The following is a 26,375-nucleotide window of genomic DNA, read 5'->3' as shown; positions in this document are numbered from 1 at the left end:
TGTAGTATAGCACTGTGTAGAGATGCCCAAAAATAATTGGAGAGAGATATCCATTTGCTTATAAAACAAAGCAGGTTTTCATCCGACTCAAGAATTCATTATTTCCACTACACTCCACATCTCAAACTACTTGAGGGGGGTGCGTATGAAAGGCTTAACAGTCCAGTGACTTTATCAAAGATCAACACTGGGGAATTTCTAGATCTGCACACGGCAACATGATTTTCTATCCTCCTGAATTTATTTGGCTTCCCTCATCATCTGACAAACTTTTAGATGGTATTTAATGGCGCAAGAATCACCTATTGCTATTGACTAGGATTCAGCTATTAGTTTAAGCCTGTAGCTGAAACATTGAAAAGAAACGCAAAGCCAATGTCAGTGTTCACAGAAGTTAGCACAATTTTGGTAGCACTTCTTGGGAGAGAAATTGAAAAAAAAGGTTCAACTGAAATTTATCTAACAAAGATGGTTGCATTTGTTTGGAGACTACTACTCATAACTTAAGCTCTCCTGTAAATACAGTAATTAAATTTATTTTCAATTAAATTAAATAAACCATAGGCACCAAATTTATGAGTTAAAATCTTTGAATATGCAGCAAGTGAAACAACAAACAATTCATGCAGATATGTCACTACTTTTCCTGGAGGCAGTAAGCCTTCCTCAGTGGTCTTAATACCTTTCTTGTACTGCAGAAGAAAAATAAAAACTAACAGACTTGCCACTGTCACTATACCTGTAGAAATACTCTGATGTCCTGGAAAAGGAAGGGAAAAAAAGGAACCTATTTGACAACCATAACATTTCTCAGACAAACTTTATCAATAAACTCTAAATTTCTTGTGCCTTTTGGGATTATATAGACTACAGAAATGTCAGTAATCAAACTGCCTCCAAAAATCATATAAACAGCTACCCTCTGTTTTTTATCTCATGACTGTCAATCCATACTTAAGCTACCTTTCATAATTTTGCCTTTCCATCTCCCAACTTACATGGGGGAAGACTATTATCACCTGTGTAGTCCATAAGGGCTTACTTGTGACAAAATGTTACTTGTGGAAGTGAAGAATCCTGTCTCTGAAGGAACGTATAAATGACATTTTACCCTATGTATTCTATAAAAAACACAATAAATCCAATGATCGCTTTATTGCTTATAGGGGCCTAGAAGAGAAAGGCAGTATCTTTTATATCATACAATCAGTCTGTAACAAGATTTGCAAGATAAGATGTTACGATCATAAAGACAGGCTATGCTTACATGCACAGTAATCAAGAATCTATTAATTCAATTTGTTTCCCCTCCTTCACTCAGTAAAGACTAAAACACTGAAGTCTTGTTATTACCATGCTCCCTGTAATACTGCTTTCTCTGCTGACTGAAGCAGCAATTCGAGTGACACAGCCTAAACATCTACAAGTCTTGAATTGTTCTGTTTCCTGTTAAAGACTCAGATGAAGACAGAGACTTAAAATTACTAAAAAACACTTGAGGATAAACATTAAATATTGTCAGACACATTTACTTTGATCCAGGTTCAAAATGTTCAGCAGTTACTGGATTATCAACCTGTCTTAAAAGCCAAGTGAAAAACAAAATATAGAAAACACTTTCCCCTGAGTAGCAGAATAATGTAGTTCATGATGTAGCCTGGTGGGTTGGCTTGCTGCCCTGATAAAGACTACTGGGAAAAACAAACAAAAGAACCAAACAAAAAAAGGTTAAAGTTACAGAATTTAAGTGGCCATGGAAGTTATTGCCTAAAGTGAATAGCAAGCTAGATTCAGGCATCTGAGCAATTTTCAAAATTCTAGTAAGTACTCCTTTAGACTGTTGAGCACAAAGCTTAAAAAATAAAAAAACACAAACCCAAAGCCTTAGTTTATACTCCTCTTTTTCACCGAGCCTTGCAAAATGGAGGTGGAAGTGTTTTAGTGCAATCTTTACTAGGAATACTGAAAATTAAAATAAAAACAAATAAGATTTTCCTCATTCAACCAAAATAAATTACTTAGCCCTAAATTGAACAGAAGTGGTTTTTAAAAAAAAATTTAAACATGTTAATAAGCACTTTCTCTGTGAAGAGACCTCTAGTTAGAATTTCACCCTTATTTGCTACTCAACTTTTCAACCATGCCTGACTGATCCTGATTAGCCAGCTGCACTGCTGAATCCCAGGTCAAACCGGTGGGCAATTAACAGGATAACAGCTTTGTCCTGTGCTACAGCTTCTTTTGAGCAGGTTGGCCAAGCTCAACTGCAATTTGCTTAGCAGTTCACCTGCCATGCTGGCTAGCACTCTGGAAGGCATTGAAATTCTCTTCATCAGCCTTCTCTAAAGGTAGCAACATTTAAACAATGCTAGTATCCAGTCAGTGCGCACTCCTAATTCCCCTCAGAGTACTGGAGTTATTTGGTTCATTTCAACCAACTCTTCAAGGTTTCAAGGATATTAAAGTCCCTAAACCTTAGGAAAAAAATAATAATTAAAAAAAATAAAATCAGGGAACTAGGTGGAGGCAAAACACTTCAAAAAAATAGACCACTGGAGGGAAACTTGCCATCTGAGTTATCTGTTATACCAAGCCCCATGGCAAGCAGGATGGGCAACAGACATGTGCTTTAGAGGCAGCTCATCTTGCCTCTTTCCGAGCTGCAAGTATGAGAGGGAGAAATTGGCAATACTTAGGAGAAAAGCAGAGTGGTCACAGGGACCTCAATGCAGAAGGTGGTGCTACTGAAGTGTGTGGGCAGGCGAAAAGCAGTAGACACAGATCCAGAGGAAGCCAGGTCTGACAGCTCTGCTGTTAACGAAACACCTTGGCTAAGAACAGGACCGGCTCGGACTAGCTGAGATCAGCTATCCAACCTCAGGATTCACGCTTTGACCACTACTAGGTACTTCTAAATTTGCACATCTTTCTCAGAAAGGCAGCTGTGGAATAACTGGTCCCCTGGAAGCTTGTTCATGTTGCTTTACAAGTCAAAGTCTCGGACCATGCTACATACCCTGATGTTGTAGTACTGACATTCTCCTCATCCATTTCAATTTCTGAAATTCAGGAAAATTCTATTGATGAAAAGGAAGCAACAGAGTGTTCAGAAGACAAAGGATTTTGGCAGGGGATAACCCCAGAGGTAAATGTACATTCTACAAAAGATCTCATGGATACAATCTGTGTATGTAATGTATGGAAAAAAAAAAAAAAAATTAAATTGCTTTATCCTGCCTTCATGCCCCCAACAGAGGAAAGGAAAAATTGTCTCTTCCTCTTTTAAAATGTTATCAGCAACACACTCCACTTACACAACCTGCGCTTAGAACAAATTAAAATAAATCTGCTCACTACAAACCACAGACACAAATCTCCACACATATTTAAGTATCCCAGAAAGTTCACACTGAAAGCTGGCGGCTATGCTCCCCTGGGACAGCAATTACTCAGCACACGATCGTGCAGAACACCTCAGTCCTTGCCTCCAGAAGCACACTGCAAAGCTACCACACAACTTGCTCAAGCACCAGAGAGCATGAAGCTTGTTCCTAGCTCTTAGCCAGTAGCACAGATGCCCAGAAAGCAGCTTTGAAGTAAGTCTGCCTCCATCACTGATGAAAGTATTCAACAAAAGCATTTCACTTGCACACTACCTGTTTTTCTGGGTCACTCCTGCTAACACACCCCTTCGTATGCATAGTTCAGAAATCTTTAATTGCGAAGCACATGTAAATTTGTAATTAGAATAAAATCGTATAATTTTACACAACAGTTGCAAAATCAGTTGCTGATGTCTTTCACTTTCTGCCCTGCTGGTTACAGCTGTCAGGCAGGCAGTGCTAATGAGCATAGTGGAACAGGGGCTGGGTGAGATTGCAAAATCTCCTTCGTTAAGAGGCACTCAAAGCTGGGCTGGTGGAGGTCCTGAGCAACCTTCTCTAACTGGACATGGTTTGAGCAGAAGGATAGACCAGATGGTCTCCTGGAGGTCCCTTCCAACCTACACTATTCTATGTTTCTGTGATAACCAAACTTGTCCTGTCAGACATCAAGCAAGCAACCTCCAAAACTTCTCTTGCAACTAGGTACAGCTCCTTCCTTCATATACCTGCACTTAAACAGCTTCCAGATGAACTAACGGCCAACTTTATCAGCTGTGTTTGTCAACATAACAAATTGACCAGTCTGTCACTATGGCATACAGCAGTAGCAGATCCACTATCAAGAGATTGGGTTTCATTTTGCCCTAGACTCAACCGTGGGCGGGTGCTTGCTGCTACATGTGTGTATTGACGTTTGGAGTAGTTTTCACTTCTGCCAAGCACTTGTGGGAAAAAAAATGGGATCTACAGTTGAAATAACTGAGTATTACTGTAATTCAAACAAAATGGAGCAACAAAAAACAAATTAAAAACGTATGCAATAGTAATGAAAGCCAAAGGGAGTTCTGCTGATCACAGAACTTACATAGAAGCAATCTCAAAGACAAACTTGGTTCAGAATTTCCATCTATAAATACAACCAATCCCACCTGTCGTTCTTCCTCAAGACGTATTCTCTCCTCTTCTTTCCGCCTTTCCTCCTCTCTTTTTGACTCAAGTTTTTTCCGTTCTTCTCGCTCTGCTTCTTCAGCCTAAAAAAAAAAAAAAAAAAAAAAAAAAAATTTATGCAAGCCAAGCCTTACTCTTCCTGAACATAATTTTTTTAATTTCGTGTTGTAAGCCCATGGAGGGGCTTCTTACTATCTTCCTAGATGCATGTTCAGAAACAAACAGTAAAGAGAATAAGAAAAAAAAAGTCATTATCATTTAACTCCCCCCAATCTTCAGCATACTTAACATTATGATAAGTTTAGAAATTACCCTTCTCACTTGCATTATCTGTATCTCAGTAAGGGTTGAAGCTTGGTAAATGCATATGAGCTTATTACTATGGTGATATTAAGTAATATTGTGTCATGGCATTCCATTTCTCCTCACTTAAAATTTAGTTAGAATGGACTCTAAGGAGAGGAAAAAAAAAAGGAGAGGGGAACATAAACTCTGTAAACCCAAGTACATTCAGATTCATCATTAACCTGGGCAGAATCTCTTAAAGAAAAAGCTGTACTGGTCTCTTCAAATAACTTTATTATTTGTTTTTAAACCAAACCTAGCAAAGAGATTGTTGCAAAATGGGGAAAAAATAAAAAGGGCATTTAAGTGTATTGTTTAGAGATTTTTTTAAGTTGTTCTTCAGTCTCTTCATACACTTAAATTTGAAAACATTCAAACGGAGGATTTGTGGCTTTGCATGTTTCAGAGAGAAAGACCTAACCGAGGAATTTATCTGTCTACATGGGAAAATAAAAATCAGCATGTTTTAAAATGAAACAAAAGATTCCTCACTCCACCAACTGACGCTTATCTAACTTCATTCAACTTTGCTCAAATTTTCCACAAAAAAGTGGCTAATTAAATAGAATAAATATGGAAAGTAATGACAAAATGGTTAAAGCATAGAGTGACAAAAGGATCGTAATGGAAGTTTATATATAACATAATAATAAAGTTTATTACCAAGCACTCTATCAACAGGGCATACCACTACAGTGTAAAGCAGAAACTGGATTTAAACTTCAGATGACACTAAAATTCTCAAGATGGGATTTTACTAGCTTTGTTTAGACCATCTACATATGACATACGCTAGTAGTTTCATAAACCCCGTCTTTTTGTAAGGTGCGTCAAGTCCACCCCTGCACTCCAGCCCCTGTTACGCAAAGGTTGTTTGAGTTATATCTACTTCTTGCAACCCTGCCTTTCAAGTTACAGAACAATACAGAGTTCACAAAAAAAAAATAAAAAAATAGAACAACTAAAAGGAATTAATGCATAACCTGCTGCCATCCATGGAGCACACTTTGGAAAGTAAGTTTCAAAAAGCCTGTTGCTTCGCTGGAATTAACAGCAAAATGCTGGGCAAAACTGAAAAAATGCAACAGTATTTAAGCAAGTACTTTTACACACAGATTTAAGAAAGAACAACTGAAAAGCTACAGTGTGTTCGGCTCTGCATAGTTGGTCTCTCTTTAAGGGCCAAACTTCAACCAAAAACTGTCTGCATCACAGACTTCAGTGGATTACAGGGTCTGCTTTTCATCTCTCCCAATCCATAAAAACAACAAACATGCCTAAACATAGATAAACCCACACAAAGTTTTTGCACTACGAGAGCACATGAAACACTACTCTGAACGGCCCATGGTTTTGGTCACAGACCCAGTGTTACAACAATGCTATGTGGGCTTGAGTGTATTTTTAAGGGGAGACAGTACTGAGATTAAGCTGCAAGCCAGTAGAAACATCCAATAAAGAGCATTCAAGAGTTTAACTCCTCTCTCCTCCCCACAAGAATGCCAGAGAACCTAATGGAAAGAAAACAAGACACCATTTTCCATGGCCCTCTTGGGATATGACATAAAAAGCTGAATTCACATTTTTAAAACAAAAATACAACCGTTGTAGTGATGACACTGCCTTTGCCTTTCTGGGGTGTCTGTCATCACCAGTTCTTTGCTGAGTACTGCTATTCAGGCTCTGCTCTGGGCTTTATACGTGGCAGGAAATGCTTACCTCTCTCTGTGCTTTTCTGGCTTGTTTCTCTTCTAATTTCCTCTGCTTCTTTGCTCCAATTTTGCCAGACACCTGAAATTCTGGCACCTCCTCAGCATCATCTTCCTCTGCAACATTGCATGAAAGAGTAAAAGAGTAAAAAACAAATTTTAAATCGTCTGTAAAAAGTCCCTTTGAGAAACTTCACTTCTTCCTAGGAAAGCAGCAGCAGATGAAAAAGAGACACACATACATTTCAGACAAGACCTATTAGATGGAAAAAGGCAAAAAAATCACACGAGACTGCCAAAGCCACAGAGGAGAAGTAACAAGGCAAACACACACTCAAGAGAAGCCAGAGGTAAAAATTTACTTGATCTTTTGAAGGAAGGCTTTTCATAAACATTACCTGCTTTCCACAATTAAAAGATATACTTTCTTTTATACATAAAATGCACTAATGGTTGTCATTATATAACTGCTTAACACCTGCAGAGACTTTCTTCCCAGTTACCTTTAAGCTTAGCACAACAGACATCCAGTCAAAAAGCTGAATTCAGAGGCATGCCATTCATCCACTAGTTCTAGCCTGTTATAACTAACCTTCAAGGGAGGAGGGAAAAAACAAATAAACAAACAAAAAACAACCTGAAATGCAAATCTTGGGCTTGACTGCAACAAAACTACATGTAAATAGTTCCCTGTTGTACGACAATTGGTTTTTTATAATGATTTCTGCAACTGTGAAATATGAAAGTGTCATGCTCAAATGATGTGCAAATGCATTATATTTCTGCTCACTCAGGGGCTAAGTAAGACTAAAGAGCTTTTAAAGACTGCCATTCCCCCCCCCCCCCCCCCCAGTGTCTCAAGAACATTTGGCCACTGTATTTGCTAATCTGAATTAGCCCTTGATGCTACAACATAAGTACTGTGGATTGACCTCAACACTCAAAGAGAAATCATTAGCTCACTTCATGAAACACTACACAATAGAGAGAGACTCATGTGTCTGAATCAGATGGTGGAATCAAAAAGAAGGATCTTTATCACATGAATCCCTCTTTTAGGTAAAGTAGTTTATACTTTGAGCATCCACACTGCTGTTGCACTTGATGCTGACTTCAGATCCACACACTTGAACTCCACTGGGTAATCTGAAGAACGGCACTGCCAGCTCCAGCTATCTTCCTGAAATACAGTGTTTATTTAGGGAGGGAGAACAGGAAGAGTGTGCAGGGGAAGTTCTTCCTCAGTTAAGTTTTAGCCCTCACCATTGGCAGGGGGTGGGGGGGAACAATTCCCCACTCACACAACCCCTGAGCCCTTGGTTTCCAAGACTGGGCTAACAAGAAGAAAAAGCCCATCATGTCTGATAACCAGTTTCATGAGAGCCTGCAGCAGCTGTACCTGGAGCTGACCATACTATGGCAATCACCAGAACTGGTCTGGTAGGGCTGGTGCCTGGGTGGGAGCTCTCTCCAGAACACCTGGTCCCCCTTTTTGGGAACCCAAAAAGCTGCTATTAAAAGAGCAGATGGATGAACGAGACTCACCCTTCTTTTATATGTAGAATTAGGTTTGAAACACTCTTGTTTTACTAATTCCAATACACAGTATGGTACTATGGTTAAGCCACTGAGACACATCATCAGAAACAAATGTAATTGAGAGCTGTGTAGGTGGCTCTCAAATAACTTAGCTGTTTTCAGGATATGGAAGTTAATATGAGGCAGGCTTGCTGAATTGGGCTTCAGAGAATTACTGGTATCTGATTACTGAGATTATCAAAAGGGTTCCCCCTTCCTACACCACAACGAGAGCAACAGGGGACACTCAGGCTTGACACAGTTACTTCTACAATTTTGCTGAAGCTTAAAATAACTTTATTTATATTTAAATACCAGGCTAAGGGGAGTTCCAAACACAATGGGTGAACAACCCAGCTTTAGCAGTTATTACTCCAAAATTAACAGTTCAATACTAGCATTATTCTCTAGAAAATTATTTCTGGAAAACACCACAAATATAAAACACCATCTGTGACACTATTCAACCTGAGGCTCTGAGTGCTTTCCAGATTTCATCTATATTAAGAGTACCTGAGCCAGAGGTTTGGCAGAAGTCTAGAAAGGCTTTGAAAGCCTTTTCCAGTCCTGGATCAAACACGTCTTTGTTCAGTAGCATTTGCTTTCCTCCTGTTTGAAGCATCTGATGTCAGCCCTTAAGTACCACTTCCTCCAAGCTTTTTCTAGTGCATGGAGTTACATCCAGCAAGACAGACACAGTGATGCAGACACAGCCCATGATTCAGCAGAGCTTTAAAGGTCAACAATGCACTAAACCTGGGTGCAATTAATATGTGCTAAATAAACCTGAACATGCTGACAAGAATATAAGCACATGGTAAAAGGATTTGCTGAACCAATTGGTTATTATAGCAAAACAGCTGCACCAAAAGCAGAGTGGATGCTGCACGCAGCCAGTGAGACTTTTTTTTTTTTTTCAAACATAAAGAAGCTATCATTTCAGCAGCTTTTAGCAATCACTTTTCACATATTCATAGTTGCCAACACTAGTAGACCTGATGGGGGGTCAGTCCATGGGAATCCATCTACCCCTGTGCTTCAGATGTGATGCAAGACGTTCAGTTAATTGTGCTCACTTGTTGTGAAAGTGGTTTGTCATCACCCAAAGCACTACGGTTGGCCAGCCTGCGTACATACTCGGTTGGGAAACCTAACAACATCAGACATCATCGTATAGTTGAAGCTGAAACTGTATTTTTGTTTGAAGGCTGATCTTCTAGGGTGCTCTGTACAGTTTATCTGATGTCTTAAAATGTGGCAGTTCTGGGATGTACGTAGGGTCGTGGCATGAAAGGGAGAGAAATTTAGTGCTCCAAACTTGACACAAGCAGTTTTTCAGTAGTGACTTTCCCTAACTGCTCACAGTACCACAGGACACGAAAGTCCTGTTCCCACTTCACAATATGATGCTGATAAACACCACCAAACCTCAAGGCACACATAACCCTTTTTACCTGAACGGCTTGGATGTGACATAACGGGACAGCTTTCAACCACAGTCACACCTCTACCAACATGTTCTGGTCCATCTTTACAGAGTCCAACATAACTATACCAGTATTTCCAGAGCTTGCAAAGCATTCCCACCAGCTTCCAGCTCTAGCAGACAGAAAGCAGAACTAGTCTGACTTACAGTGACACTTTCACACCACTTTACATATTCTGCTTTACACAAACATGGGTTTTGCTCAGCTAGCCAGCTGAGAGGTGGCTTCAGGGAATCTTAGCTTTTCCTTAACATTTTGAATATACTGAGAGGCAGGACAACAGGAAACAGTTAACAGTCACACAGGTGTTTGAATGTCCTGAAAATTTACTGACTGCTTTTTAAAAATACTTCCCAATTGTCCCGAAATGGAGTGGTTTGGACTGCTTAAAGAATCACCATCAAGGGTATTAGCAAAAATGATTTAATAGGAATTTATATAAAAGTGCAATTTTACAGAGTTCGATGGCAAGGTTCACTCTATTACTTAATACATGGATGAAACATACACAGGAAAATAAAATTAGAATCAAACTAAAATTATGTATACAGAGACTGAAGATGCAATAGGGTAAAAGAGAAACCTACAAAGGAAAATCGAGTTAGAATTGATTTCTCGTGATTTGTACAGAGATTGAGAATGTAAAAAGGGTAAGGGAGACCCTCCCGTTGAGTCACAAGGTTCAGAGAAGACCCCCTTGCTTTCTAAACTCCTATTGGAGTCTAGGTGCAGCTGGATCAACTCCTAGTGCCAGACTTGGTCAGCGATTTATATCTAAAGGGATTATGAGTATAATAGCAGCCTGAGATTCATTCAGAGTTGAATAAAGTTCACAACAGTAACTTACACATAGATTTGAAAAGCAATATTTGTAATATACTTGGTATAGAATATTCAGGTTAGTACACATACATGCACAAAGACTCTAAGAGATATACTAAGCAAGTAAAAGAGATATACCCGTTAAAAATTCCCCTTGAGTTCAGTGAAAATATTCACATCAAACGCTTCAGCATCTTTCTCAACAGATGAAGGGTTGAGCCTCAAGGAGCAAAGAATATCAGCCCAAGTCTTGTCGGCTTTCGGCGACAGATCTCCAATCTTTGCAAACTGAACAGTTTGCGAGCTCTGAGAGGCGTCCCACTCAGAGGGAGATACTGGTCGCAGCCTGCTGTGGTCCAGGAGAGCTCAAAGGGTCTCACTCAGTACTGCTGTTTATAGGTTTGGGAGATGACTGGCTTTAGCAAATAGCAAATTTCTGGGATTCCAGTAGCACTAGTACTGTTTCACATGAGTTACGATTCAGGTAAGGCAGGCTCCAAGGCTGTCAAAGAATGACTTAAGATTCAGATATGGGATGCTCCAAGGCTGTCAGGAGAGACCTGAGGTATGTCCTAAGGTTGTCAGGAAATGAATAATTATCCCTACTCCCATCCCCAGCCTCCACCAGGCAACAGGAGACCTTGGTACAGTCAGTACAGCTCCCTGTCTTAGCCTTGCAAGAGTTCCCGGTATGGTCAAGGGACACTTAACTGCCCAACTCATTACACTTATGCTAAGGCCTAGCAAGGCTTCTCGAGTTCATAGATCAGCCCAGAGAGAGGGAAGAAATACACCACCACACCAATACCATTAGAAAGTGTGCTGGAGTGATGATGTTCTCTATCAGGACAGGAATTTACCAGCTACTGTGTACAGAATATGCAAAAACTCCAAATGAAACAACCTGTATCATATATTTTAGTTGCCCTTGTCATCTATGTCTTGCCTCCTATTAAGTTTTGGAAGCAAAGCAAATGGAATCCTATCCACAAAAAAGGATGCGACCTGCACATGTGGCTACTCACAAAAAGTCCTTTATGCACAGCTAGCTGCTTTATTTACTATTTATGCAGCACCTAACAAAAGGAGTTAGAGAAAGGGGGGGAAGATGCAAGGCAAAACAAACAGGTCTTCCTGAAGGCAGAAGACATATGTGTGTTATTAACATTGAATAGATGTGTAACACCAGCCACTAGAAAGGAATTGGTCCACCATATGGAAAGGTGTGGGCATTCATGAGTAACACAGCCCTGTGTTGGTAGAGTCATAACAACTTCAATTTTTTTTTTTTTTTAATTTGGTAGCTATCCAGTTTAGGAACCGAATGAGACATTGGCTTATTAATCTGAAGCCCCCAAACCAGCCTACGCTTAGGACAGAAAAAGGACAGCAAACAAAGGGCATTAGCCCTTTTGAGCAGAAGTCAAACGACTTGAAGTTTTTTCTCAAATAAAGCCATATGGCATAACTGAGAAACCACACACCTACCTCTTCCACACACCATCTGCATTTGAAATGTCTCAAGGGCAGACACACATTGTGGATACTTTGATAACACTAAAGTCACTTTCTATATGAATAGTAGCAAGTCAAAATTAACTTTTGATTCAGTAGTTTGGATATTAGTAGTCAAAGTTTAACTGTACTAGAAAGGTTTTCCTACTGATTAAGCGTTAAATTTATTTCAACTACTACATCAATTAATATAGCTCTATTACCAGCTGTTTCACAAGAACAGCATAGGACCACATCAGCATTTCTATGTTTATAAATTTTCCAGATCTTTCAGCACACCAGAGTGTGGGGAGATGCAATGTTACATGAGAGGTAGAGAGTCTGCTCAGAAAAAGTGCTTCTTATGTTGGCAAATTTCAGCACAAAGACATTCCTCACTTTAATTTACACACAGTATCCATCACTGAACGGGGATTAATTTTTATATTATTTTTTCCCCCAAACTAGCAGAAAACACACATGCAAGATTTTTTTAGATGCAAGATTTGAATGCTGGACTTAGATGCTACACAAAGCAATAAAGGGCATTTAAAAATGCCCAAATATTTTATTTTTTTAAACTTCTAAGACCTTTTTTTGTTTTGTGCTTTCTTCCTCAGTCGTAATTAGCACTTATAAAGGAAAACATGAGATTCTGATCTCCAAGTCTTGCCAAGCAAAAGAGGAGAGGAACTTATGATTTAATTTATGTTGGAACCATTAACTTCTTGATATAATTTTTTATTTTACAAGCTAGAGCACTCAGACTGTCAACAACTGTTCACTTTATCATTATCGATTCTGTGTAAGTAAAGTAAATTTAACCCAACGTTCACGGTACTGGATGTTCCTAAACCTGTGCTCAGATATACAGGGCTAAAAGCTCAGAGAAAAGGCCTGCAGATGTTGGGATATTTAACCTTTTGGAGTTATACGCTGCTGCCAAAAGTAGAGCGCCTGTAGTTTGTTACAGTTACGAATAAAGGCTGTTGACAAAACCAGATTATTTCTTTGATGCAGTCCTTACTTTCTGTTTGTTCAGAAAAAAAACCATCAAAACACAATAATCCACACAAAATCCCATTTTTTGGGAACACTTTTTGCAACAAGTCCGAGAGGTCATTTATTTGTAGGATGTGGAAGTGAGCACCTTTCAAAATTAAACCCTTGAAAGTATTCCCTGGAAATCTACTGGGCTGCTTAGGCTCTCCTGGCACATCCTTCTCTTTTGCCTTGTTTCTTTCTCTATCTAGCTCAGCCTCATCCACAACATCGACCAAAGCCTTCCACCCAGAGGGTTGCCCAGTGGTCTTTGTTTTGCTTGGTGGTTTGGAGATTGCTATCATTTCTTAGAGAAGTCTGTTTCTTGTAACTACCCTAAATCATGGTGTGGCGACACCTAGAAGTTTCAGCCAACAAAAATGCCACCCCCTCAAATCAACAGCAGCAAGTTTTGGTCCAAGACACCACTCCAAGTGACAGAAAACCTGGACTGCAAAACCTGTGTCCTACTCACCGACTGACTGAACAACCCTGGAAAAGGCACTTTGCCTGTGCATGCCTCTGTCTCTCCGCAAACTCTTTGTATCGTGTGCTGAGGCAGGCAGGTTTTCTTGCTACATGTTTGTACAAAGTCACTGTCCGAAATAATGTATAACAGTCCTTCAAGCAAACAGGCGTTTGCCTCAGTTCATCATCCTCATTATTTTTACAACGGTAGGATCAAGACAGCCCAACCATACTTGCCGTTATAAGTTCATCCCCACAAGTTTCTTGTCACTTGATCGGAAATTAGGGTACTAAAGCTTTTATGCAAACATCAGATTGGCTGGGTCGCTTTCTGCTCCAAGAAGCATAAAATGTAGTGTCAAGAGAAGTACCTACTTCACTGCAGAGCTCTTTGCACTGTTCAAGGCACAATAAGCAGGTCTGGAAGTGCAAGCTCAACTCGAGAATTGGATGACTGCTCTTTCTGCACATGACCAGCGACCAAATAAAAGCTCTTAACGAAACATCTTTACACATACCCAAAGGTGATCAAAGTCCAAGTGGATGCACTCCGAGCATCAGTCAGGCAAATAAACAAGAGCCATAAATACCCTCCTCAGTCAATAAATGGGATCTGAAATTGGAAAATGGCTAATGCTATTTATTCACACTACCCCACGTCCCAAACAACTCTCAGCCCAACTCCAGTTTATCCCTTTTCCCCTGCTTCCTTCCACTGCTTAGCTTGGCCTTTCCTGCCCTAAATGATTAATGCCTGAAATCCACACACATTTATGCCTTGCAGTGAGTTTATTTTTATCCTGGCTCTAGCTAGCCCCACAAAGCCACTTCTGTCTGGGTTCAATTTAAATTAAGATACAACAGAGCTAATTAAGTCTGCTAGCTAGCTGGGATATCAGAAGCAACCTAACCACATGAATACAGAACTCTCCTTCCAGACTCATTTTCCACAGGGAAAGGCATAGGCACCCTGCTACAATGTGCAGAGCAGATGTCCTCTGAGGCACACAGACTTTAACAACAGTTGCCTAGATTGCACTGGGCTGCATGAAAGACAGTAGTGTTATGACTAGAATTAAGTTGGGCAATATAAGCCAAATAAACCCATTTTTCTAAAGCCATGCTGGTGGAACACAGCTCAGGGGTCTCAGTCATTTTGAGAATTACTTTGTCACTGATGAAAAATATCTCCCCAGCAATCTTTGGTCATCAGAGGATATTAATAGATGTTCATATTCTCATAACAGATGACCTCCTTTGAGTACTCAACTAACCACTGAAAAACATTACTCAGGCAAACCGAGCCAGCGTAGGCAGCTGGCTAGCGGGCCTGCCCCCACAGCACAGTGCAGCCCACATGGAACCCGTGAATAAGGAACCTACGTACGCCGCGTGGGTTGCAATTCTGGTAGGAAAGTCGAGGCACTTAGTGCTTCACTGTCTATTTTCTGTGACAATCTGCAAGTAATTTACATGTCTTATCCCACCCCACCGACCTAAAGGAAGAATTATAACCTGGTTTAGCTCCACTGGCAATGGGTGTAGATTTGAGCATTCGAAACAATCATTTACTATCCTTGTCTGTATTAAATGACTCCTTATCCAGACTTGCAAGCAAATAAGAATAAGATTTCAACTACAGAAAGGACAATTAAAAGTGAGAGGTTCTGATCCTAGTGCCACAATTTGTTTTGGTTCCCTCCATTACTCTGCAAGAGATTTGAGCACTGGCACAATACAACAACTTAGCACAGGCAGCAGAAACCGTGGGCTACTATTTTACCCTTGAAGCTTTCTTTCTCATTCTGGAATTGAAATCTGATTGTTAGATGGAAAACAGAAAACCCTCATGCTAACCACAACTCCAAAGCCTGCAAGTGTTGCTTTGAGACCGTTCCCTAGAGTCAGCAGAACTGGCTTCCAACAGGCAAAATACTTTGGTGATAACAGCAGTTCCTACCTGACTCCACTTCCATGTCTGTAACAGTAACATAGATCTGGCCAGGGCATCCTCACGCCCCTCCTGAGTTCAGTGCTAGAAATCTTGCAGCGCTGGGTTGGTGTTATGCCTGCACCGACCTGTGGCAGAAGTCAGAGTGACACAGAGCAGGATCAGGTAGCTTTGCCCAAAGCTAAACACAGGCCCAGAGTGGAAATTCCACACACAGAACAGAAACTTACTAGTAAAACATTTTAACAAATTTAACAACATTTTAACAACGAAAAAAAACCAACACGCTTCAGTTGCAGATGTTCAGAAGCCTTCTAAAGCAACAAGAACATTTACAAGTCAAGACTGAAGAAACCAGACTGGCTTGTTTCCAGTGTTTCTGTCTACGTTGCCAAATAGCTTTGCTCTTCAGCCCTGGGTGCCCCAACTGGTCCTGCATTGCCTGGGACTGTCCAACACTGCATGCGTTCTGGGCTCTCTTTCCATATGAACCAACTAATTTTTACAACACAAAACTCAGCTGTGGGGATAACTTGCTATTTCAACACGTTCAAACGGAGGCAGTAATTAGACAAAACTGCTCTATACTGCAATGACAGAGAAAATGGACATGGCTCCCGCGCAAAGGAGAAAAATCCAAGAGTCATTCTGGGCCTATGCTATATGCCCACAGACTGGCCTTCAAAACACATAACACATCCTTCTCTAAGGGGCAAAAAAACCCCCCAAACCACACACAAATATAGGCAGCTCAGGGCCAGACTAAGGGCTTTGCAGCACAGACACAGCCAGTCTATGACAAAGTGGGGCTAGTCCCAAGTAATAATGGCCACTAGTCATTGCACACCTCAATGCTGGGGAACCACAGACAGATGCTTCTCTCCACAGCTATACTGAAGTCTATGCTCAGTCTCCAAAGGCTTTGGTTGTGCAACAGTGCTTAGGCACTTGGAAAATCCACCCCAGAATATGAATAAAAACCCACACAGAAGCAGAAAACAGAAGCAAAGAGCAAGAAGTTGGTTTAATTTGAAGAAGAAATTAAAAAAAAACAAAACAGGGATGTCATTTCAAAGAAAACTTCATGCAAGAGCCGCAGCACTTGCATCTTATGTACAGTAAGCTGCAAAAGAATTATTTATAAAGCCCAATGACACAGATTCTTCTATTGCTAAAGTTACAAAGTAAGATAAGCCATTTGCTTTGACAGCTTCACTGTTGGCCTTCAGCATTCAAACTTTTGATGTCTGGAGTTTAAGGCAAAAGATATTCAGATTTCATTTTATTTTCAGGATGCTATCACATGAAAAGAAATAACCAAAGTTGAAAAGTTCAGACCTGTCAATTTTCCATTTGTGAAACCGTTGAACACAATTAGCTTGAAAAGCACGTTTACCTGCCAACATGAGCGCAAGACACTTTCTACGAAGTGCAAGACAAGAAAAGCTGAAGAAAATGCAACTAGCCCCTAATCAAGGCATCACACAGATGCGTGCTCACTGTTTCTCACCTACTGCAGACCAAAAAGACACTCTGATCTCCACTGCAAACTCAAGTGAAGCAAAGCCCACTTTTATCAATAATTGAGCAGAAACCCTGAACGCTTAACCCACAATCTGAAAGTAGAAGGAATCCAGTTAAGTGAATCGTGGTGATATCGTTTCTTTAGCAACAAAGATAATAATGTGTGAAGTTTCACCAGAAAAGGGAGCAAGGCTTACAGGGTGTAGAAAGATGTTATTTATCACCATGTTCTCATCTACAACCACACCACAGAAGCAAAGCTATTAACTGTAGATCCAGCACAGGAACAGAGGACTCATTGTCAACAAACTGCTGGCAGTAAGACAAAACGCTGCAGTCTGTGGTGATCTCCAGTTAATTGGCTTGATTCTGATCACCACCTGTATGGCTCCTCAGAAAGAAAACTCCAGATTTTACAGAGATTACATTGGGGAATTAATGCTTTCCACCGATTTGTAAGAAACCAGTACTTTACTATGGCTCATTATTCGAGTGCAAGGTGCGGATTCTGTTTACCCAAATTTAACCTGCATGGTTAAGCAGGAAATACAAAAGGCAGTTTCTAGGAAGTAAGCAAAGAATATGTTGTGATGCACTGTTGGCACAACAAACTGCCAGAATTCACCACAGGAGGCGGCAGGCACTTCAGTTAAAGGTAAGTGGTACACAGAGATTAAGTGAGGAAGTACAGAAAGAAGTTGGAGAGTCAAAAAAAGATTATAGTCAAGCTGCAAGTAACTCACAGTCAGCAAAACTGAAAAACTTTCTTCAGGAGCCAACTGCACCCCTTCACCAACCTTAACATCTGCTGTTAAGGTCCGTTTCGATGTTTGCAAGATGAACTGAACCAAGTATTACCTTCCACCCAGTCTTCTGCCTGCTGTGCTCTCCTCTGGGCCATCATCCGGTTTCCCATGTTCCTCCGGCGCCTTGGCATCCCATCTCCCCGCTCTTCAGTATGGGGCCGGGGCCTGGCCACTGCTGCTGCTGCCACATTTTGCTGGTGTTCCTCATCAGCTGCAAAAGGGAAATTTAATTGATGAGAGATTGGCCATCTCTGCTTGCTGCAGTCGTCCTTTTGCCAGTCAACTTTTGCAATCAGAAATGCAATACTGGTGGTGTTTTCCAAATGAGAGAATGCCTCCCCACTCTCACGTGTTTTTTTTCCCTGCATGGCAGGAGATACGTGCAAGTTGCTTTCCCGTGATTAAGCAGGATCATGCACTGGAACCTTCTTATTTGTGCCCAGTGCTCTATGCAACGTGTTGTGGTTTAACCCCAGCCAGCAACTAAGCACCGCACAGACGCTCACTCACTCCCCCCCTACCCAGTAGGATGGGGGAGAAAATCAGGAAAAGAAGTAACTAATAATGATAATGATAACACTAATAAAATGACAACAGTAATAATAAAAGGATTGGAATATACAAATGATGCACAGTGCAACTGCTCACCACCCGCCAATCGACGCCCAGTTAGTCCCCGAGCGACAATCCCCCCATTCCCCCCAGTTTATATACTGGGCATGACATCACATGGTATGGAATACCCCGTTGGCCAGTTTGGGTCAGCTGCCCTGGCTGTGTCCCCTCCCAACTTCTTGTGCCCCTCCAGCCTTCTCGCTGGCTGGGCATCAGAAGCTGAAAAATCCTTGACTTTAGACTAAACACTACTTAGCAACAACTGAAAACATCAGTGTTATCAACATTCTTCTCATACCTAGCTCAAAAACATAGCACTGTACCAGCTACTAGGAAGACAATTAACTCCATCCCAGCTGAAACCAGGACAAATGGAAATTTTATCCTGACAGCAGTCTTTTTTGCAATAGCATGTAGATCATCATAAAGAAAAAGCTATAGCTATGTGCTGCGAATGTTATTTGATCTGACAGAGCCCACACAAAAAAACCCCAAACAAAATCACCACACCACAAAACAAAGACAGACATCCCCTCGCCTCCCCCAAGTGCTTAAAAAATATTATTATTTCATCTAAACTGATAATCTGTTTTTCCTTTCTGCCAGAAAACAATTCTCTTTACCTGGCAGGACTAGCAGTCTAATAGTTTCTGAGTTACCAAAAGGCAAGGACCCAGAAATACTTTTTTCCCTTCTAAAGTATTCTGATTTTTTTTATTTATTTTTATTTTGTACTTGTGTAACTTAGAAGTAGATTCATCTGAATTCAAACCTCGGAGCATGCATGTTTCAGAGTGGAATATGTAAATCGTTATACCTGAAACAAAACCTGCATAGCAAATACAAATTACAGCTGTGATACATACAGGGTAACTTCATTCTACCATGCTGATTTAAACTGCAGGTCTCCCAATAAACACATGTAGGGGAAGACAGAACACCAAAGGTCACTGCAGCTCTCACTGCCATCCCCTCTGCATATGCTTCAGTTACTAATTAAGATCTGACAAATGAGAAATATCCTAACAGAGGAGCAGCTGGGAGACAGCATGGGAGCAAGCAACTGACCAGTGGGCTCATTTCAGAAGTTCTCCATAGAAAACCCTTGGCCAGGTTTTTCTTTGAGACCTCCCTGATCCTGTTGCTATCAACTATGGTAGTCATGCCAAAACAATCAAGATAAGGGTAAAATATCATCATGCTTGATACCTGCTTTGCATATTCCATTGATAAGCATAACTTATATTAGTGTACATTGATACTTGCTCAATCCTGCAAAGTATTAACTACTATGCCTTAATTCAGGTAAATATTCAACTGGTCCCACGGACAGCTGCAGAACTACTCATTGCTTCAACTCAGGACACACTTTTTTGTGCTTTGCCAGATTATATTGTGTCCCAGCAGGAGCACAAAATGCTTTGCACACTCTGCCAAGTCTCCAGCATCCTCTGATCCAAACAATGCCTTCCTAAAAAAACTACTATTAGCATATCTATGATCAGAAAATAAGATTCATTATGACTAGATCTACACGATGATCAAAGGTGTGCTTGCAGCTCATCTCAGTATATCTCAACTAGCTTCAAAGCAGCTAACTTTGGTGCTGATAACAATATAGCTGCAACAGCACTGAGCTCAGCACAGGCTGCAAAGCAGAGTCATCTGGGGAAATATTTGGCCAGCAAAGCCATTAGCAGTTCGGGATTGCTGCAACAATGATGTTAGCAGTCCCCCAGCAAACTCCAGCACTAGCACGCACCGTGACATTTTGAATTGAGTCACTGCACTATCACACTGCTGTCACCCTCTTGTTCTCATCCACTCCTTTTATCTGTGGACCAAAACAGGTCTATAATAAATTACAGAGCGTAGGCTCCAGGGATCCAAGCATTTTGCTTCAAGGCTTGCCCAGTCTTATTTATAGCATGATAATGCTTATTTTGAATGCTACAGAACATGCTATAGGAAAGCATTATACTGCAAAGGCAGAGCAGCAGATCACTTATTGGGACACTACTAAATGCCAGAAATACTTAGTCTGCAAAAAGACTTTTTATACAAATGCAATATTTCTCTTAAGTTCTTGAGATACACTGCAATTCAAACCTTAGCACCCTTTCACCTGAAAGCTTCAGTGTGTCTATCTCAGTAACTCTGTGCAGGACCACCTTTGGAAGTATCAGCTGTGCAGTTCCAGCCCTCATTCATTCTGGGGTTTGTTTTTGGTTCCCATTGTCCTGCGAAACAGAGACTGTTTTGCATTTTGTGAAAGAGGAATCTATTTATAAGCCACATATTCATTTCAAACCGAGATGCTTAACCCTCACAGAGACAAACATGTGAGCCAAGCTGTCCTATTTTCTCAATTTAGTTCTCCACAGGAGACATGGTAATTCCTCAAAGCTGACCAGTGTTAACAGGGCTCAAAAAAGCAGTAAAAACCCCACCAAACCTGACCTGTATCATGGTCAAACACACAAGGCAGTTGTTGGACAATCCTTGTCAGATCTCCAAAACATTCGGACAAATGACAGAAGACACCTAGACGACACTACAGATTCTCATTTAGTAGGAAAAGATATGCTTTAATACAGCTTTTTTCTTCCCTCCCACCCCCTATAGCTTCTGTTTGCAAGGCATTCAGCTGGACAGTCATTTGAAAAACTTGAACATTAGTCCTTGCATTTCTTCCCATCCTTCATAAGGGGGAGAAGAAAAGAATCATTTACTCTGCCTGTAACACACTTCTACCTGGTTGGTTCTTCAGGGGTCAACGATTCGTCTACGTGGCTCAAGACACATCATTTATTCCAGTATCTAGAAAGTTAGATATGCTCTCTCTCCCTCTGAACTGGAAGTATCACAGATCGACTAGAGCTGCACACAGAGGGGTGTGACTAGTGATTTCAAAGAATACAGAGGATACACTTAAAAACCCTCTTGCTCTTATTCTTGGAACTGGATCAACTGTCAGATTTGAGGTCAAGAATAATTTTCCTTGGGGTCTGGCCCTGTGCTTTTTTCACCTCCTGCTGCAGCACAGGGCGTGGTTTGGCCACTGCACTTATCTCAATACATCTCTTCATTTTCCTGTAGCTGCAGAGGTCTCAGACATAAGCGGCACCCCAGGCTAGCCAGTTCATGCAGAGATTAGTCACACAAGGACTAATGAGACTTGATATAGAGCCATCTGAGTGAAACTTAATGACCAACATTATACAGGTGAGACAAGCTGATCCAGGAGATGCTCGATGGTTTGCAGAATGGCAGGCCACAAGATATTAATTAGATAAAGCCCTCAAATTAACAGGCAATACAAACAAAAAATTAAATAGATGTCTGGAAAATGGACATGGCTTGAAAGCCGGGTTTAGTTTGTATTTTAAGCTTTAGGTTCTCCAGTTTCCGACTCAGCCTTCCAAAACCCAGGCAATACCTCTTTTCTGGGGACGGCAGGTTTACTGCCGTGCTGAGACAGCAGCTCCGCCTCTGCGTTTTCAGAAACATCAGCACAGTGCAGAGGCAGCAATGGAGATTATTTCATCCGACTTGTCAGCCAGTACACAGCAGCAACTGTGAAACTTTCGTTGCACTATCAGAGCTCCTTCCCAAAGGGAAACAGAGCAGAACTCTGCAGAGCTCTTTCCTAAACTGGATGTGGAGCACCACTGTTACATCATTACAAAGAACCCTATGAAATCTTTCAGAGCCCAGACTTCTTAGGACCTAATTTTACATACCCCAGGTAGAAATCTGCTCCTTTACGAAGCTTTGCAAATTTCCACTCGCTCAGAGCAAAGGCATTTTTTTCTTGAGAAGCAATCCTTCACCTACCACAGCACATTATCTTCAGTTATATCAGATAAGCAAATCCATCAGGGTAACACCTGGGCTGGCAAGTTTCGAGGCAGTCCAGCAAGACACAGCTACTAGTTTGTGAGCTCCCTCGTCCCGTACCGATGCGGAGAGAGCTCCACCTACTGCACCCTCACACATTAGTGGTACTTCCTACCACACGGGCAGCATCCAGCATCTACCTTCGTGCTAACCTAACCTGTGAAATTCAAAGAGAAATTGCAACAGGTGGAAGTATGCTTGGCTTCCCTGCGGAGGTGCTTTTGCCTAGAACAGCTGACCACATTAGGGCTTGTACACAAGTAGATATGCCAACTATGTGTAAAAGCCAGCAAAGCTACTTTTTTTTTTTCTTCTATTCTCAGCATAACAAGTCCAGGCATGATCTTGCTGGAAACACTGTGCTGCTCCAAATGACCTTTCAAAGGAAATACGGTTACAGGATTTACCTCTTGTGATCCTTAGCTCCCTTCATTATGCAAAGCAGGCAAGTCTTGAACATTTTTAAAAGGACAATTCCCCAAGAGAGAGCATAAAGAGAAGCTGCTGCCCCAATCCCCAGACATTAAAAAGAAAAGGTGAGAGCTACCAACCAGTTCTCTAGGTCAGGAGTCCCTGGCTTCAAATCCTTTCCATGAGACAACACAGATTTACTAGCAGAATTGTAGCAGCTTCCATTCTGCACATAAGCAAGAGGAACAGGAAAGCAAATTCCTGTTTAAGACCAAATTTTGCACATATTAAATACGCCACAGCCCCAATGGTATTGAAAAATAATTTCTGTTGTGTGAGAACAATGTCATCCCCACAAACTGAAATTCTGTAAAGGGCTTTATAATGACAGAAATCAGTATATTAAGGTAGAAATTATGTTAAAACCACAATTAAAAAAGCAAGGCTAATGTGGAAGTGTCAAAAAGATGCCACGGAAAAAGAGGCTTCAAAATGATTAAATTATCCTGAATGTAAACTAACTTTAACCAAGCTGCTCAAAAACAGTATTAAAGCTTTTTGAGAATTCAGACCATTTAAACCAAATGTTTGGGCTTCAAGTTAGAACTCTGTACACTTTAAAAGAAAAGAAAAAGAAATCCTCCTGAACCCCACAGACCCTGATTTACCTAAGTCATGATACAAGTCAAGTTCAGGAAATTACTTATTTCCAGCAGTCTCATTTCTCTGGGACACGCACTCACTTTTTACCAAAAGCTTTAACTAGAAACCTGACAAAGTTTCATCAGTTTCCGAGCTGTTGAGAAAGATTTAGATCACGTCTATACAAAAGAAAGTGTGAGAAATGTGTTGGAAAATTAAATTATTATCAGCAAAAACTGCTCTTAACACAAAGCTCTTAGCAGCATACGCTCTTGCACTGCAATGTGTTTATACCAGAGGTGTTTTGTTTTTTCTCTTAAAAAAAATGATCAAAGTTACCCCCTCCTCAAAAGAAAAACAAAACAAACCCAACCCCAAAACACACCAAATCCTGGCAACTGCTGTTATACTGACAAAGGCTTCAGTGTTTGTCCTGGCTAAAGATGTGAATTTGAGACCCACAGCTAAATGACCTCCCTTCTTCCACTTTGAAAACACAAGGCTGGTAAGTTCAGACACATCTGACTTCTTCCCATAACACTCAACTTGCACCCATGCCAAAGTCTCTTCCACCATGGTTCCACGCTGCCTCAGCGAGCTTGGCAGTTGTTAGGTTTACAGTTGGACTCGATGATCTTAAAAGTCTTTTCCAACCTAAATGATTCTACAATTCTAGCTGCTGGTCAGCAATAAGACACTCGCCATTTGAGGGAGGACTGGAAGTGCTGTATCATCTACCCGTCCCCAGAACAGGACTGCGCAACACCGCACCTAAACCTGGCACAGCTAGCAAGCCCTCACAGCGTCGGGCGGGGCAGAAAAGGAGCAGAAGTGGGCAATTTCTGTGAAATGCAGGTAAAGCAGGCTGTCAGGGGCCGGAGAGAGACCGGCCTGCCTTTCAGGTCTCTTGTGTGACAGGAACATTAACCGGCCGTTGCCCAGGACCTGCCAGGGAGAACCAGGGGTCCTGCCAGCCAGGCTGGGCTGTCACCTCACGCGGTAGATTTCACTCCCCGTTCGCAGGAGGAGCCTGAGGGATACACCTTCCCCCCCGCCCTCCCAGCCCCAGAGCGGGAACCCTGCCAGACTTTCAACACCACGACAAACCCGCTGTCCCTCACCCTAGAACCGCCTCAAGCCGGGAACCGGGCCCCGGCCCCGAACAGCAACACCAGGCCTCGCCGCCGCCCGGGACTCCCACCCCGGGGCCTGAGGGGACGACCCCAGCGGGTGAAGGGAAGGGAAGGACGCCAGGAATCCCGGGGGGAAACACCGGGACCAACCAACCGCCCCCCCCCCCCGCCATGGCGGCTCCCCCTCCCTCAGGGCAAGGCCTGAGGCGAGGCGCGCGGGGGCCCGGCGGACCCCGTTGAGAGCAGGGGCGGGCCCGCCTGAGCGCGCCCCGCCGGAACGGGGCGGGAAGCGGCCACTGAGGCGGGGGGGGGGGGGAAGACCGAGCCAAACCCGTTAACCCACCTGCCCTCGCTTGTCCGCGGAGGCGGGTAGCGAAGAAGAGGAGGACGGCGAGGAGCACGGCGGCGGCGGCGAGCAGCGCCGCGTCCATCCTCCGGCCCGGCCCCGCCCACACCGGCCGCAGGGTGGAGGGTGGAATGAGCAGAGGAGGGGAAGGGGGGGGGGGGGCGGCACTTGGTACGTCCCCACCTCTCCCCGCCGCAAGGCCCCCCGCTCGCGGGCTGCCCGCGTACTGCCTGAAGCGGGCCGGCGCTGAGGCGAGCCGTGGCGGAGCCGGGCAGGCGCGGTGGAGGGCAGCCCGCGTGGGGATCGGGGTCCTGGCAGCGAGGCGAGGCGGTGAGGGAGCGCCGGCCCCGGGGCGGTCAGTGAGGGAGGCGGCGGGGACCGGGCCGGGCCTCGGTTCGTCTGGAGGAGAAGTTGAAAGGAGGAATTAAAAACTGTGAGGCAAAACCGCCCGGGAGCGCGGCGGCGGTGAGCCTGGCCGTCGGGCACGGGTGTTGGAGGCGTTTCCCTCAGCAGCACCGAGGGATGAAGCGTCTGTGCGTGCAGCGGGTTGGCCCACGCGTGGCGATATCGTCAGCCGTGACCCAGCACCGGGCCCGATGAAGCTTAAGTTACACCTTATGAAAAGTCTATAAGTACTGCCTTTAAATCAGGGGTATGTAGGCGTGGCATCAAGGTGAAGCTGCCTGGCTCAGCAGCACATCAGGCAGCTGCAGAAATGCTGTCCTGATGCGGTCTCAACCAAAGCAAGTTTGCCTCTGACAAGATCGGAGAGGCTGACCCTGAACTGGCCGAAAGCTAGCTGTCTTGCTTAGTGAGCTGGCTTACCTTGGTAAAAATGTGGGAAAGCTGGCTTAATTTGGTAAAAATGTAGGACACCAAGCTGCCCAGAGGAAGCTGATTTGTGTGAAAATCAGGTTTGCATTGGTCTATGCAGAGCCAGTGCAAGTTGGGTGGGCTTTGGCTGTAGATTGATAATTGCTTTAAGCTGATCTAATGCTGGTGTCCAGCCAAATGGAGGATCTGTCTCCTGTCGCTTCCCTTTTGCTGCTGGCAGTGCTCTGTGACCATGCAATGGGCCAGAGCAGGGAACTAATTTTTTTTTTCTTTTTTTTTTTTTTTCCCCTGGGTTTGGTTTTTAGCCAGATCAGAACATATATCAGCACAAAAAGGATGCTGCAGGAACTTGCAGCTGGGGGTGGAGAACAAACTTCCCCCCCTTGGATGATCGCCCACCGTTAGATCTCAAACCGTTTGTCAGGCTCTGCCCCAGTCCTTCTGTGAGCGAGGAGGAAAGTATTTTAGTTTTTACTCGTTTTGACTTGCTTTGTGGTTGTAAAGTTCTGACTGATCTAGCCCTTTCTTGTTTCGGAGATGCCTTTCGTGTGGCCTTTTAAAGTACTGTTTGTTGTTGGGGGAAATGTTTTAATAAGTTGAAAATGGAAATTAGAGACTATTGGACATCTAGACATGATCAAAATAACTGTTTTAGCTAATTAGTCATTACTGTGGACCGCACAGCTGCCTTTGCACATACTGTCATGAGCTCAAGA

General features: G+C 42.6%; 1 protein-coding gene across 2 annotated transcripts in view; it reads right to left on the bottom strand.

The window, feature by feature from the left end:
* DDRGK1 (DDRGK domain containing 1) overlaps window positions 1–24,972 on the bottom strand; it is a 41,016-nt gene extending 16,044 nt beyond the window's left edge. For both annotated transcript variants that reach the window (XM_030022960.1, XM_041124766.1), the window contains exons 1-4: window positions 24,823–24,972; window positions 17,831–17,989; window positions 6,618–6,724; window positions 4,535–4,636 (exon numbers count right to left, since the gene is read on the bottom strand). In XM_030022960.1, coding sequence (XP_029878820.1) covers window positions 4,535–4,636; window positions 6,618–6,724; window positions 17,831–17,989; window positions 24,823–24,910 — 456 coding nt within the window. In that variant the 5' untranslated portion in view covers window positions 24,911–24,972. The remainder of the gene's footprint in view (window positions 1–4,534; window positions 4,637–6,617; window positions 6,725–17,830; window positions 17,990–24,822) is intronic.
* Between the last annotated feature and the right edge of the window lie 1,403 nt (window positions 24,973–26,375).

Source organism: Aquila chrysaetos, chromosome 1, assembly GCF_900496995.4.
Source record: "Aquila chrysaetos chrysaetos chromosome 1, bAquChr1.4, whole genome shotgun sequence".
NCBI lineage: Eukaryota > Metazoa > Chordata > Aves > Accipitriformes > Accipitridae > Aquila > Aquila chrysaetos.
The sequence above is the reverse complement of the archived record's forward strand: the minus strand, read 5'-3'. Positions and strand labels throughout refer to the sequence as shown.